General features: G+C 50.5%; 1 protein-coding gene across 1 annotated transcript in view; it reads left to right on the top strand.

Moving 5' to 3' along the window:
- The window catches only part of Nlrc5 (NLR family CARD domain containing 5), a 61,623-nt gene extending 47,671 nt beyond the window's left edge, over positions 1-13,952 (top strand). Inside the window, exons 34-49 of the mRNA XM_051201894.1 lie at positions 190-276; positions 837-917; positions 1,657-1,740; positions 1,925-2,017; positions 3,690-3,773; positions 4,332-4,415; positions 7,298-7,381; positions 8,801-8,884; positions 9,138-9,221; positions 9,322-9,399; positions 10,043-10,126; positions 10,210-10,281; positions 10,529-10,612; positions 11,768-11,851; positions 12,162-12,245; positions 12,688-13,952. Of these exons, the coding sequence (XP_051057851.1) occupies positions 190-276; positions 837-917; positions 1,657-1,740; positions 1,925-2,017; positions 3,690-3,773; positions 4,332-4,415; positions 7,298-7,381; positions 8,801-8,884; positions 9,138-9,221; positions 9,322-9,399; positions 10,043-10,126; positions 10,210-10,281; positions 10,529-10,612; positions 11,768-11,851; positions 12,162-12,245; positions 12,688-12,790 (1,354 nt within the window). The 3' untranslated portion in view covers positions 12,791-13,952. The remainder of the gene's footprint in view (positions 1-189; positions 277-836; positions 918-1,656; positions 1,741-1,924; positions 2,018-3,689; positions 3,774-4,331; positions 4,416-7,297; positions 7,382-8,800; positions 8,885-9,137; positions 9,222-9,321; positions 9,400-10,042; positions 10,127-10,209; positions 10,282-10,528; positions 10,613-11,767; positions 11,852-12,161; positions 12,246-12,687) is intronic.
- The last annotated feature ends 228 nt before the right edge of the window (positions 13,953-14,180 follow it).

Genomic DNA, 14,180 nt, shown 5'->3' with positions numbered 1-14,180 from the left:
GCAGATACTCTACCAACTGAGTAAATCCTCAGTCCTGATTTTATAATTTAAAAAACAAGCAAATGCGCGCGCACACACACACACACACACACACACACACACACTCTAAATCTTTCAGGCTCCTCATGGCACTGCCCCATGGTTGATGTTCACCCCAGGGGGTCCTTGCCTGTGTCCCTTCTATGACAGGTTGGAAGAGCCCTGGGTGGGCCATATCAGCTTACCAGCTGTGATGGAAGCCTGTGCCCAGGCCTCAGGATGTCTCACTGAGTTAAGGTGAGTCCAGAGAGGAGCTCCTGGAAATTCACCTTTCTATGACCATTGCAATCTTCCCTTACCCCCAGTCCTCTAGACATTGGTGTGTCTTCTCCTGTCAGTTAACAGCTTTGTCACTGGCAGAGACTCCTGGGCATGCCTGAAGAGCAATATGCATGGGTTTAATATATATACATATTTGTATAATCTTGTGCAATAGGCAGGCCACAATGTTAGAGGAAGGAAACTCAAGGATCAAGATCCAGGAAGGCAAAGCTAGAGGTCCATGCTGCTACCCAGAAGTGGTCCTAGGGTGCAGTAATATCTCCTATGAATAACAATGATGGGAATGGTTGGGAGCAAGGTTTTGATTGGATCATGTGTGGTAACAGATTTCACCATGGTGCTGGCTGCTCTCAGCATCATCTCCCGTTTTGAAGTGTCCTTGCCCTTGTTTGAGGCTGGAGGGTCAATTGTACCATGAGCCAAGTCATAGAGCAGACAGACACAGACCTGTTCAACCTGCCAAAACAAACTGCCATGTGTCTCACCTCCCTACACCACCCCCTTCTCTCCCTCAGCCTCTCTGAGACCCAGCAGCAGCTGTGGCTCCGGCTAGATTTTCCTCACCAAGAAGACAGTTCCGAGGTCATGGCAAACAGGTGGGACCCAGTAGCAGGAGCCTCAGGGCAATGGCTGGTGGCAAGGATCAGGAGGTGGCCCTGCTTGGGATGTATTTCTCATGTGCCTGCTCAGCATCTTTTGATGTTTCATCTTTCCACATCCTGGGAGATCTGCTCCTTCACTGTCCATCCCACTCTAACCCAACAGCCCCACCCACCCCACCAACTTTCATTCCTCAATCACCACCTTGCCCTTTCTGACCTCAGGCCCTTTGCACAGGCTCTTGTTTCTGGCTAATTCCTTCCTCTTTTGTCTGGTGATACTTTTTCATACTTCGAGTTTCAGCTTAAATGTCCCATTTAATAAATGTGACAAGCCAAGGCTTGGCCAAGACCTTCCATGTTCCATCCTCAGAGATGGCCTGGATTTATGACCTCTGGATCCAAATGTCATGTTCTTGGAAATTGAACTGTCACCTCTTTTAAGTGGACACAGCTCTGCATGCATGCATTCTGGGGGCTGGAACATGACTGAATCTTAGTCCCAACGTACCTCCTTGTCTGCATGCTTACCCTCATCCAATCAGCAATCTGCCTGTCATGCCAGCTGCCCACCTGGACTATCCTTCCCAGTTGTGCTTGTAACTTGCTAGTAAACTCAGACTCTCTTTAACTAACATGCATTTGCCTTATGCCATGAGTGTAAGGCAGGGGCTAGACCCCCCCCCCCATTGTGAACCAGAAACTCAGAAACTGTGGCTTCCCTCTCTGCTTCCAGGTTAGCTCACTGTGACCTGGGGACTGACCACAGTCTTCTTATGAGACCATTGATGGAGACATGTGCCAGACTGCAACAGCTCAGGTTGCCTTCAAGTTCATTATTTACCCCAACGTCTTTCCTGGGCCATATTTTCAATTCCCTGGGGTGAGGCTTATAATTGGGCCAAGGGTCAGAGAAGCAGGGATACCCAGGGAAGCTCTTAGAGGGTCCTTCTCTCATGAGTGTCTAGCCTGCAGTCTTCTGGAATATTCTTGGCCCTTTTCAGCTTGTCTCAGGTTAACTTCAGTGACGATGATGACACCAGGTCCAGACTTCTGCAGAACCTCCTGCTGTCTAGCAGTGAGCTCAAGAGCTTCCGGTATGTGGATTTGCATTTTCATAGAGGTCCCCTTGCCTGCCCACCCCACCTGACCCTAAGCTCCAGGCCCAAAGGATGCTGGTCCCACCCTGTGCTAGAGTTCCAGGGTCCTGGAGATAATGCTAAGGCTACAGGGTCCAAAATGTGACTAAAAAAGTATTCTCAGCTCGGCAGTGGTGGCACATAGCTTTAATCCCAGCACTCAGGAGGCAGACACAGGCAGATCTCTGTGAGACTGAGGCTAGCCTGGCCTACTAAGCAAGCTCCAGGACTGCCAAGGCTACACAGAGAAACCCTGTCTTGAAAAAGCAAACAACAACAAAAAGTATTCCCTTCTCCACACTATTTGGTTCTGTTTTCTTCTGGAATAATTGCAAATAAAAGATTGCAAAGCACTTAGAAGACTGATGCAGCCTGAAAATCTTGTCTCAAAATAAAAAAAAAAAATTTAAAAATGTAAGTTGTAGGATTGGGAATTTATCTTAAATATCTCTGTTAATATTTCCACATTGTTTACTTCCCTCCTTCCCCCCCTCCCTTCACTTGCAAAATTAGTTTCTTTTTGTGATTGACACGTCTCATCACATGTCTGAAGATTACTTCAGAGTCATTATCCAGTTCTTCTGATTTTCATCCAAAAATTTTAGCATCCATTGGTAAATCTTGCCTGCATTAATTATCAGAATGAAGACTTTGAAATGGAGCTTTAGTTTGGTTGGGGTTGGTTTGATTTTGAGACAGGGTCTGAATATGTAACCCAGGCTAGCCTCGAACTCTCCATCTTCCTGTCCTAGCCTCTGACTGCCTGAATTGCTAGAATGAGCCTCTATGCCCAACTCAAAAGGAATGTGTTGATGTTTGGTGCAACTGATTACGTCAAGAAACTCTTGACTGGTGGGGTGTGCCAGCAAGTAAAGGCTCTTGCTTCCAAGCCCGGGGACCTGAGCTTAATCCCCAGGAACCACATATAGGAAGGAAAGAACTCCTCAAAACTATCTTCTGATCTCCATATTCACACACCATGGCATGTGTGTACAGACACATCCACACACTAGATAAGTAAATAAAATCATAGTTTTTAAATAATAGAGAAACTTGGTATTTCTCCTTTGAAGCCTCTCCCCCTCAGGAGTTTTCATTACTTTCCCATAATAAATTTTTATAAATAAATAAGTAGAAAACATGAAAAAAATTTAAGTGAAGGAAATTTTTAAAACAAGTAAAAAAACTCATGAACTTGAGCTCAGTGTATGATTCATTCCCTTAATCCCAGCACTCGGGAAGCAGAGACAAGTGGATCTTTGTGACATAGAGTCTAGCCTGGTCTACATTGTGAGTTCAGGACAGCCAGGGCTACACTGGGAGACCCTGTCTCAGAAAAGCAAGCAAGAAGCAAACAAAACCTCTTCGATGCTATAAGATTTTGACCCTGGAAGATGCAGAGCTGTACAGTATCAGCTGAATATACCTTGGAGTCCAACTGTAGCTAAGGGGGACTAGAGGACACCCAGCTTCTGCCTCCAGCACACCCTGACTTAATTAGTTCAAGGTTTATGGAGGACAGGTGTCCCCTACCCACTGTCCCCAAGAACCACTCCCAGCCTCTGTCATCAGTTTTGGACATCCTGAGGCGTGAGCTCTGCATGACCTGCCACTCTTTGGTCCCCAACAGGCTGACCTCCAGCTGTGTAAGCACACAAAGCCTCACCCACCTGGCATCTGGTCTGAGACACTGCTGCCATCTGGAAGAGCTGGAGTAAGTAGGGATGGTTAGCCGAGAGCAGGGCTGGTAGGGTGACAGAGGTCCTTCCACTCGTCTCTGTTCTCCCCGACCAAGCCTAGCAGTCCTCAGGCTGTGGTCCTAGTCTCACCTTTACCCTGGACCCATGGGGTGTCTCTGGCTAGATGTTTCTTCCTCCCTGGTTTGGGACTGCACATCTGTCAAAATGGGACTCGAATCTACCTCTGTCTCTGCTGGCTATAAATGCCAGAGTGCAGAAAGCACTAAGGGATAGCAGAGTCGCTGTATATTTGCATGTCCCTCGTCCTCTCTGTAGCCTTCACCTGACATCCTCCTTATCTGATCCAGCTGTGGCTGCCACCCCTCCTACAGGGACCCTAGAGCTTGGCCCTTGGGACCAAGAATGCCCCTGGGGCAGAAGCACCACAGAAATCCTAGCCTATTATCTGCAACCCAATCAGCCTCTGCAGGGTAAAGGGGCAGGGGACAGGTAGGACAGAGCCTTCCAAGGTCTGGGGAAAGTGCTTGTCCAGGACACTTGCCCGAATGGATCCTTCTGCTTGGTCCCTACAGCTTCTCTAACAACCATCTCTATGAGGAGAACGTAGAGCTACTGATGGGAGCCCTTCAGGGGACCTGCAGGCTAAAGAGGCTGCAGTAAGTGAGGGGAGGCTAATGAGGAGGAGGGTGAGTGGAGAGTGATGGGAGAGGAGCAGACTGGGAGCACATGGGAGGGGTGAGTGAGGAAGTTAATTGGGAAGAGAGTGAATGGGGAGGGGAATGATTGGGGTACATGCAGAGGAGTATACGAGATATGTTCCGAAGCCACTGCCTGTGTGTGTCTCTCCTGTGTTGTTCTGTCTCCCCCATCCCCCTCACCATTGTACCTTTGAGTCTCTGGATGACTTCTCCCCACATTCCTTCCCTACTTACCTGAGTGTCATCTGGAAACACAATGCCCAAATCAAAGCATCCAGGGCGAGAGGGCAACCAACTCCAGGCGTGGCTGGATCCATGAGCCAGTTACTGGTCTGTGTTGCCCCACCCAGCACCCACCATCTCTTTCTTTTCTCTTAGAGGGAAAGGGGCACATTTCTCTCTGTGCTCAGTTGGAGACTGAGTGAACCCAGGTCACATGCCCACCTCTGAATTCTCATTGGCTAAGGGAGATCTACAGCCTGTGCTGTCCCCTGGACTTAGAAAGAGTGATGACTCAGATGCTCTTCAGAAGAGATGACACAAACTCTCAGCGGAACCTCTTCTTGTGCCCCTGGCATCAGCACTGTCCCTCCCTCCCTCCTTCCCTCCCTCCCTCCCTCCCTCCCTTCCATCATCCCTTCCTCCCTCCCTCCCTTCCTCCCTCCCTTTCTCCCTCCCTCCCTTCCTCCCATCCTCCCTCCCTTCCTCCCTCTCTTCCTCTCTCCCTCCCTCCCTTCCATCCTCCTTTCCTCCCTCCCTTTCTCCCTCCCTCCCTTCCTTCCTCCCTCCCTTCCTCTCATCCTCCCTCCCTTCCTCCCTTCCTCCCTCCCTTCCTCCCTCCTTCCCATCCTCCCTCCCTCCCTTCCTCCCTCCCTTCCTCCCTTCCTTCCTTCCTTCTCTTTCTTCTCTTCCTTCCATCTGCCAGTTGGTCCTTCTTTCCTCCCTACATTGCCTTCATGTGTATGCACGCATGTGCTGATGCTGTGGTAAACATTCAGAGGTCAGAGAACAATTTTAGGGAGTCTCTCTTTTCCACCATGGGATTTCAGGGATCAGATTCAGGTCCTCAGGCTTGGCAGCAAGCACCTTTACCTACTGAGCCATCTTACCAACTGCAATTGTTTCTTAGTAACTCTCTACTTTTACTCTCCCTAGTAGTTTGCAATCATCAAATTCATAGAGATGCCAGAAACATCCCAACCTAAAACAAATAGTCTCATCCCGCATAGACTCAGCTTAGGCAATATCTTGTAAGCACATTTAACTTCATCTTCGGCTTTGAATATGTTTTTCTGATGACCCAAAATGCACCCTGGTTATAAAAAGCTCCATAATTTCAAAAATATGTAACAAAGAGGGTGAAATCCCCTAGAGATAAGCTCCTTCAGAGAACTTCCCAGTACAGTCAGTATGCGAACTATTTTCCAGATTTTTCTCTGCATATGTGCTACACATAGTTGAAAAAAGAACCCCCTGCCTTTCATCCCATAGCTATGATGTGTGTGTCCCTCTTACCTCATCTAGGGGAAAACAGGGAGGATGGGAGACATTAGGAAATCTTGGACCATCTTTCCATGGAACTGTTGCTTGGGCTTTCCCCAGGTGCTCACTGCTTGCTAAGCCTTCTGGAATTTTCCAGAAGCTTTATCTGAGGGGTTATTTATTGGCTCATTCATCTGTGTGGCCCCGAAGCCTTGGCCAGGGATAGTGGTTGGTGGTTCTGTAGGATGGAGTATCCTGCCCATCACCCTCAGACTTGAGTCCCAGACACTCAGGCTACTGCTTACCACTCCCTTGTTCTCTGGAAGAAGGGGATGGGTCCTCTAAGTACAGAAGCCAGATCTGTCAGTTCCATGACTTTTGTTACTGGCAGCTCCTCTCAAACCCAGCCAACTTCTTCCAGCTGTCCTCACCCCCTTCTCAGGTTAGGGGAGTGGATCCTCTACAGACCCATGCCATCCTGGAACAGTAGATAGGCTCTAGGTGGACCCTGCACAGAGCCATGCCATCCTGTATGGTGGATAGGTCCTAAGTGGGCCCTACGCTGAGCCACACCATCCCCATACTGTGGACAGGCTCTTGATAGACTTGTTAACTGTCTTCATTGGCTGAGGCTTTGTCAGTTTCAGTACTGATTATGTGTCCTTAAGAACTCTAGCTCTAGGAAACCAAGGCAGTTGGCCAAATACTGCTGCCACATTGCCATGCTGGTTTGGGCACACTCTTCACCTGTCTGGGCTAAGTCCTCTTTCCGGGCTTTGATTTTTCTGGGATTAAGAGGATTATGTGAAATGATGCCTGGTGGGTGCTATGAGTAGAGCCTGGCTGAGTTCTCTTGGTGGAAGCCTGGCTAATACTGTCATTCTTCCCTTCTGTGCTCAGGCTGGAGAGGCCTGGGGATTGCCCACCAGTGGGTAACACATGGGTGGGGCCCTGGAAAGGGTCCTAAGGTTTTAGGTCCTATCCTTCTGTTGCTGCTGCTGCTGCTGCTGCTTTCCCTTGTGCCTCTGAGTAGGCCCCCTTCCTCTCTGAGCCTCAGTGATCCTCATGTGTAGAATGGAGATGGCAGTGCACCCACATTTCAAGATGGCCCAAGTCCAGTCTTTGGCTGCTATTGTGTGATCTCTGTTGTTGCTCAGTATAAACACGTGACTGAGAACGCAGAAGCTCTGACCATGTGACACAGTACCGCATGCACAGTTTCTGGGCACTGTTTGCTTTTCACACTTTACACTGGGGGGCTGTGGGTGTGCTAAGTGTGGAGGCCTCAAGAGTCCGCCTGGACAGGGCCTCAGTCTGCATCCCAGGCATGCAAAGTTCACCTGGCCTCCTCTCTCTAGCTTCAGTCACTTTCCACTGGAAGCCTCCTCTCTGGCATTGCTCATTCAAGGACTAAGCCACATGACCCTACTGCAGCACCTTTGGTGAGTAATTAGTGAGCCCTGGGAAAGAGTGAGAAGATCACTGGTCAGCTCTATTGGGACACCATTCAGGGAAATACTGGGCCTCTCCTTTGGAACCCAGGTTGACTCCCTCCGGAGTCATCCCTGTGCTCTTTGGGGTCCACTCCCATTGTTCTGCCTCCTAATGCCACCAGCTTCCTCCTGGATACAAAAGTGACCTGGCAGAGGGGAGCTGGAGCCCCATAAAAGCCCTGAATGTGCATAGGATTCTCTGTAGGTTTAGGTAGAGCAGGGATTGCACAGGTCCAGGTGCCCAGATTCTGTTCCCAATGAGCACCTTAGTGGTGACAGTTTTGAGGGCCAGAGACCACACTTTGTGAAGAGGCACTGGATTAGATCTCCCTTGGGACACCGGCCCCTGACAAGAGAATGCCACATTCTTTTATGATGTGGTTTCCCCAAACACTAAAACAAACCCCAGCTGTTCCACAGGCATTTGATTCCACAGGCCCAGCAGACTCTGCAGAGCCCCCCTGTGGTTAGCACACAGGAGGATGTGGCACACAGGATCCAGAACCAACCCACTGCAAGGCAGTTGGCTAAACTTTAATGTGTGAAAGAAAGCAACCCTCAAAACAAGAGGGCAAACAAGTTCCCTAGGCAGGTTAGTTTATTTTTAGTTTCGTGTAGCTTTTGCCTCTCACACAGGCAAGACCAGTCCAGGTGCAGAAAAGGCAGCACTGATGGTGGTGGTGGTGGTGGTGGGTGGTGGGGGGTTGGTAGTGGTTCTTGGTGGTGGTGGTGGTTGTTGTTGGTGGTGGTGGTGGTGGTGGTGGTGGGTGGTGGTGGTGGTGGTTGGTGGTGGTGGTGGTGGTGGTTGGTGGTGGTTGTGGGTGGTGGGGGGTTGGTAGTGGTTCATTGCCACTCCACTTACTTTCCTCCAGAGGTTTTATGAGAGGCGTCTGTAGAGTTCTGTACACAACACCTGCAAAAGCCCTTGTGCTCCTCCAGGCCTGTACTCTGTATGTCCAGGCTGAGCAGGAATGGCATTGGTGATGACTGCTAATGCCTTTCTGGTACTCTTCAGAGCTGCTGACAGCTCGGAGGAGCTGGGTCAAGTTCCCTGCCCCACCCACAGATTCCAAACAACTTTGTCAGGGAGAATTGATGGGGAGGAGGGGGATCTCTTCAAGTAAGTCCTTCACTTCCACACTGCATAAGCAACTCCAGGGGAGAGCTTTGGACTCCCAAAGAAGGTATGCAAGAGTATCAGGGAAGATTTTAGGATGACACCAAGAATTAGGAGTTCCATCCACACGTGGGACGGGGAAACTCTTGTATGAACTGAAGCCTTTCCTGTGTGTCTTAACCAGGAAAGATAGGAGCAAGGTGAAATGGGTGGCAAGCTGATGGTTCTTCATCTTTGTTTTTCTCCCCAAGCTTAAGGCACAACCAGATTGGAGATGTGGGTACCCAGAACTTAGCTGCCATCTTGCCAAGGCTTCTAGGGCTCAGGAAGTTAGAGTAAGTCTCAGCCCTGTTGAAAAGGCCTGCAGGGACCATACCATGCTCCTGGGAGACACTGGCCCCTGACCCAGGCCAGCACTACAAAGGGAATCTCTCCCAGCCTTGGTGCCCAGGGAGGGGGGATTTGTGACCTCCTGTTCTCTGGGTCTTTGTACTCTATGGGGGCGGGGGGAGGCATGTCTGCATCTCTTGCACAAATGTAGTGGGGAAGGATGTGGAAGAAGAGAGTCCAATAACCTACCTTCCACAGCCTATCAGGGAACAGCATTGGCCCAGCTGGGGGAGTGCCACTGGCAAAGTCTCTCACCCATTGCAGATGCTTGGAGGAGATCATGTAAGTGTCTGCCCAGGTGAACCACCCCATAGGACCCCTGGCTCACCTGTCCTTTCAGAACACGCAGAGTAGGTCATCACTCCACCCTCTCTTCTTCCAGACTGGGCAACAATTCTCTGGGGGATGCCACAGCCCTGGGGCTGACTCAGACATTGCCCCCACAACTGAGGGTTCTACGGTAAGCATCCTCCTGCTGACTGCACACACAGCTGTGGTGAAGGGACCCAGGAGAAGTGGGATCCAAGCAAGATGTAGGTTAAGCAGCCTAGCCTGAGATCAGCATGGCCCCCTTCTCTGCTGCCACTCCCCAGTTCCCAGGTGAAGCCTAATGTTGACCCTACCCATTGTGTCTGTGAGCCCCTACCCAAGTTTTTGCCCCATCTGAGCCTGTTTCCTCATTTGTAAAAAGATGTCACCAAGCTAAGCTTTGTTGCCTGAGAGCAAGTCTCTGAGGGTGTTCCAGTAAATGTCAGCAAAAGGCCACATGCAAAAACTCCAAGTACACTGTTCCGTCCTCTGCAGGTCAAGTTCATGGCTTCCTGAGTCCCGTGCAGCCCTGGGGCTGGGATTCTTGTATGTACCATTTTCTAGGAAGAGAGCTAAGACTAGAAAAAGTGTGGGAAGCCAAGGCTTGGACTTTGTGTCTCAGACCCTAGGTCAGGGAGGGACCATGGCATTCACTGGGTCCTTTGTTAGTAGGGACAGTCAGAGGCCAGCTAAGGTTGCTGCTATAGTCTGAGGCACAGTTAAGAATGCAAGGCTTAGGGAAGGCTCCCAAACCCAGAGCTGGCCCCAGGCTCCTCTTGCCTTTCCCTTTCCAGTCTGCCAGCCAGCCAGCTGGGTCCAGAGGGGGCCCTGTGCCTGGCCCGGGCCCTGGAACAATGCCCACACATAGAAGAGTTCAGGTGAGGAGGGGCCCTGCCTGTGCTGAGAGACAGATTGAGGAGGGTCTGGAGCAGTTCTGACTTGTGTCTACCCTGTCCCATAGCTTGGCAGAGAATAACCTGGCTGGAAGTGTCCCATATTTCTGCAAGAGTGTCCCACTACTCAGACAAATTGAGTAAGTAGCCTTCCCTGGTTGCCTGGGGCTCGCAAAAGGACCACAGCTGTTTTTCAGTGAGCTCATACCCACGAGGGACATTGAAAAGATGGGACTTAGAGCTGAGGGCTGGGGCAAAAGATGGTTTTCTGAGACTTACCCCCTGGCCCTGGCCAGGCCACCCTGGTCCCTCCTGCTCTCACTGTGGGAAAGGGGCTCCTACTAGTGGTGGCCCCTGTCTCAGAGGGTCATCACCATTCCATCCCAGCTTGATTTCCTGCAAAATTGATGACCAAGCAGCCAAGCACCTTGCTACCAGCCTCAAGCTTTGCCCATCCCTGGAAGAAATCTTGTGAGTGCTCAGGAATGCCCTGAGTTGGGAAGAGCAGATGCTGTGTATGTGGGGGGGGGGGGTGAGGGAGGCTGGCCCTGCCTGCTGTGTGCTGGAGCTGGCCCTGCCTCTCAGCTGGTCCTCCCTCTGGAGATGGGAAGCCCTTTCTTGCCCCACAGTCTTATCCCAATGTGCTTCAGTAACTGAGGGCAGAGCCACTGGACCTCTCCTGCCAGTTTCTCTACCTGTGTTGTGGGAAGGGTGGTGGACCACGTTTTTGCCTCTGACCTTCCCTTTGGGGGCACTTTTCATGGTTTATGGAGACTCTGCTTGTGAATAGCTGTTGATAATGCAGAAGGCAGAAGTCAGGAGACCACCACTACCCCCAATACATTGGCTGTGACCTCTTTGGCCATCCCACTGCCGCAGACCTCAGACTCTGGCAGCACTGTGGGGGTGTCAAACCTGCTGCTGGGACTCAAAGCCCTGGGCATTGAGAGGAAGAAAATTCTAACTCCCAAAGTACAGGGCACAGAGTGGAGGTGGATTTCTAGGTCTGCATCCTAAAGAGTTTGGGGAGATCCATATTTTTCTGTCTTGGGGACAGAACTCTTGCATGCCAGGTGAGTATTATACTACTGAGCTACACCCTCAGTCCTCAGCGTTCTTAGTTCTTAATCCTCCTCCTCATGCCACAGGTCAGCGCTCACTGCTTTTGAGCTTTTGAGCTCTGTTGCCAGTGGCCTCCCCCTCCTAACTGAGTGACATGGGTCCCCACTGGAAGTTCTGCGCTGTATTCACTCTCTCCTATGCTGTCCCTTCCTTCACGTGGAGCTTCCATGGACAGTAGAGGCATATGCTTCCACTGAAGACTAATTTCTTAGAGCAAAAACCATGTGGGGGAGGTTTAGAAAACGTGACACTACCACATGGGAAGCAGACCCTGCATCGAGGTGCTCGATTGTGGTTTCTCAGGAACGTGTTGCTCAGGAATGGGGAGAGGATGGGGGCAGGCAGGGAGGAAGGAACCACCTGTGCCCTGAGAGTTCTTCAGGGGTAGGTATTCAAGCATCTTGCTGGGTAATTGTTCCTGTACCTGTCACTGCTGGCACCCAGTGCTGTCCTTTCGCCTCAGTGTCCTTCCACGTCTCAGCTGGTCCCTCCTTCACTTTGCAGGCTGTCCTGGAACCTCCTTGGTGATGAGGTGGCTGCTGAGTTGGCCCAGGTGCTGCCGCAGATGGAGCAGCTGAAGAGATTGGAGTATGACACCCTTGGGCAGGGAATGTAGAAACCCTAATCCTAAATAAGCCCAGAAGTTACTGGGCTATCCCTGCCTCCCAGAAATCTGTCTTGGAACACTCTGGCTGGTGCCAGGCCCCTGGCAATCTTAGTTCTTCCCATGCTCAGGCCTTTGTACTGTCCCACCAGGAGTCAGAGTCCAATGCTATATGCTGCCAATGTAGGAGGAGGCGACCTTGTCTTGCCTGGGATGGGGCACAGAGAAGGAAACCCTGCCCCCAGCCTCATGCTTGCCTCTTTTCCTCTTCCCCTGACACTATCTGCTGCAAAGCTTGGAGAAGAACCGGATCACAGCATGTGGAGCCCAACTTCTGGCTCAAGGGCTGGTCCAGGGCTCCTGTGTTCCAGTCATTCGGTAATGAAGGGCTGGGCCTTGTGTAGAAGACCGCACAGACCCCACAGTTTGAATCAACATCCTGTGGGGAGAGGCAGGGCCTGGGCTGAGGAATTTACAGAGAGTCTTGGACCATTCCATTAGGAATTTGGCTGCCAGCTCTGCTCTTTGCTGACTGTGTTAACTTTGCATATGTAACTGCATGTCTCTGAACCTCAACTTCCCTCCTGGAAGGGCGGTGAGGACTAAAGAATGGATAGGGTATAGAGCCTGGGACATAGCTGACTCTCGGGGAGCGGGGGCATCATGCTCAGGTGACTGCATTAGTGTATACTGCCTCCCCTGGGTGACGTGGGTGGCTCTTCTGCTTTAGGCCTTAATTTTAATCCTGAAGGTAGGTTAAAAGCACAGCCAAGAGGATGTGGGGACAACTCTGAGCTGAGGTGCATGTCTGTACCCACAGCCTCTGGAACAACCCCATTCCTGCTGATGTGGCCCAGAGTCTGCAGAACCAGGAGCCCAGGTTGGACTTTGCCTTCTTTGATCAGCAGCCCCAGACTCTTTGAGGAACTTGATTGCCCTCTCAAGACTGTTGGGTCCAGCCCAGTGACAACCACATCACCCACCAGGAAAGGGGACTCAGGAGAAGAGCCTCAGTTGGTGCCCAGCATCCTATGGAAATCCCAGAAGGGAAGAGTATGTTTGTTTTGTCACAATCCTTAGGGAGAACTTTCTTGGGAACCGAGAGTTTTGTTTGACCAAAAGAAGATCAAATATCACGTGACATGTTTTACCAATGGGACATTGGCACAATGAAAGTACCATGATGTCATATATGACAAGGAAGGCTATGTATGGTGCACTATGACCTCAACATGAGAAGGTCATACTCATGTGAGTAGGTCATATGTAGTATTACTTGGAACTTATAGTGTAGCACCTGGTCAGTGGCTCTTAGCGCTCGCTATAAATGGCAGTACACAGGATCAGGAATCCAGCTACGACATGGTGTCCATATCACATAACACTCAGCTTGCCATAGGCAAGGGACCACAGGCAAGTCCAAGACCTAACTTATTACTATTTAAAAAACACGAAGCTAGGCTAATGGTATAGACCTCGTAGCTGTTCAGGAATCTGAGGCAGAGGGATTGCAAGTTCAAGGCCAGCCTTGGTAATTTAATAAGATCCTGTCCCAAAAGATCAAAAGGGGCTGGGGATACAGCTCAGTGGTGGAATGTGAAACCCTTGACTGGATGTTCAGTACCATTTTTAAAAAGTATTTATAAGTGATGTCTGGGACAGCTAAGCCAGGTGTTCTTCTGCCCTGGGCTGGAAGGGGAGAGCACTGACTGGCCCAATAGCCTCATAGTCAGGGCTCAGGGACTCAACATGAAGTCCCCTTTGCCAGAGCCTCAATTCTCCCTTCTGATAACTGGGTAGCCCTCCCTTCTGAGGACTTTGAGCCCAGGCTTAGGAGCTAGTTTGATCCTGAGACAGTGCAGGCTCAGCTCTTCCTTCCCTGTATAAGGTCAAAGCCAAGCCCTTAGGATAGGCACTTCTAGGACATTAGGTAAGGCCACTGGGCCCACCTACTACCTCAGTAGGATTCTGAAACCCCTTGAGACTCCATGTTTTTGTTTTTGTTTTGTTTTGTTTGTGACTTCCAAGAGGGTAAGGGTCGCCTCACTACACTCCAAATGATCAATAAACGCGGCAGTCCTCCTACCTGTGGCTGGTGTCTGATACGTTTCTTGCTCCTCCTCGGAGGTCAGAAGTGCACCACTGTGGACTGGAGAATTGGAGAGATGATAGAAGTGTGCTAGGATGGGCAGTGGCTGGAAGTTACCGGTCATGTGACCATGGTAACCTCACCTGCCCCATTTGGCTGTTATCAAAGTTCAGGTGACCTACATAACCCTTAAACTCTTCTGAATCAATGACCAGTATTTACAT

The sequence above is a fragment of the Phodopus roborovskii genome, unplaced genomic scaffold (assembly GCF_943737965.1).
Source record: "Phodopus roborovskii unplaced genomic scaffold, PHOROB, whole genome shotgun sequence".
Classification (NCBI taxonomy): domain Eukaryota; kingdom Metazoa; phylum Chordata; class Mammalia; order Rodentia; family Cricetidae; genus Phodopus; species Phodopus roborovskii.
This window is presented reverse-complemented; position numbering and strand designations above follow the sequence as displayed.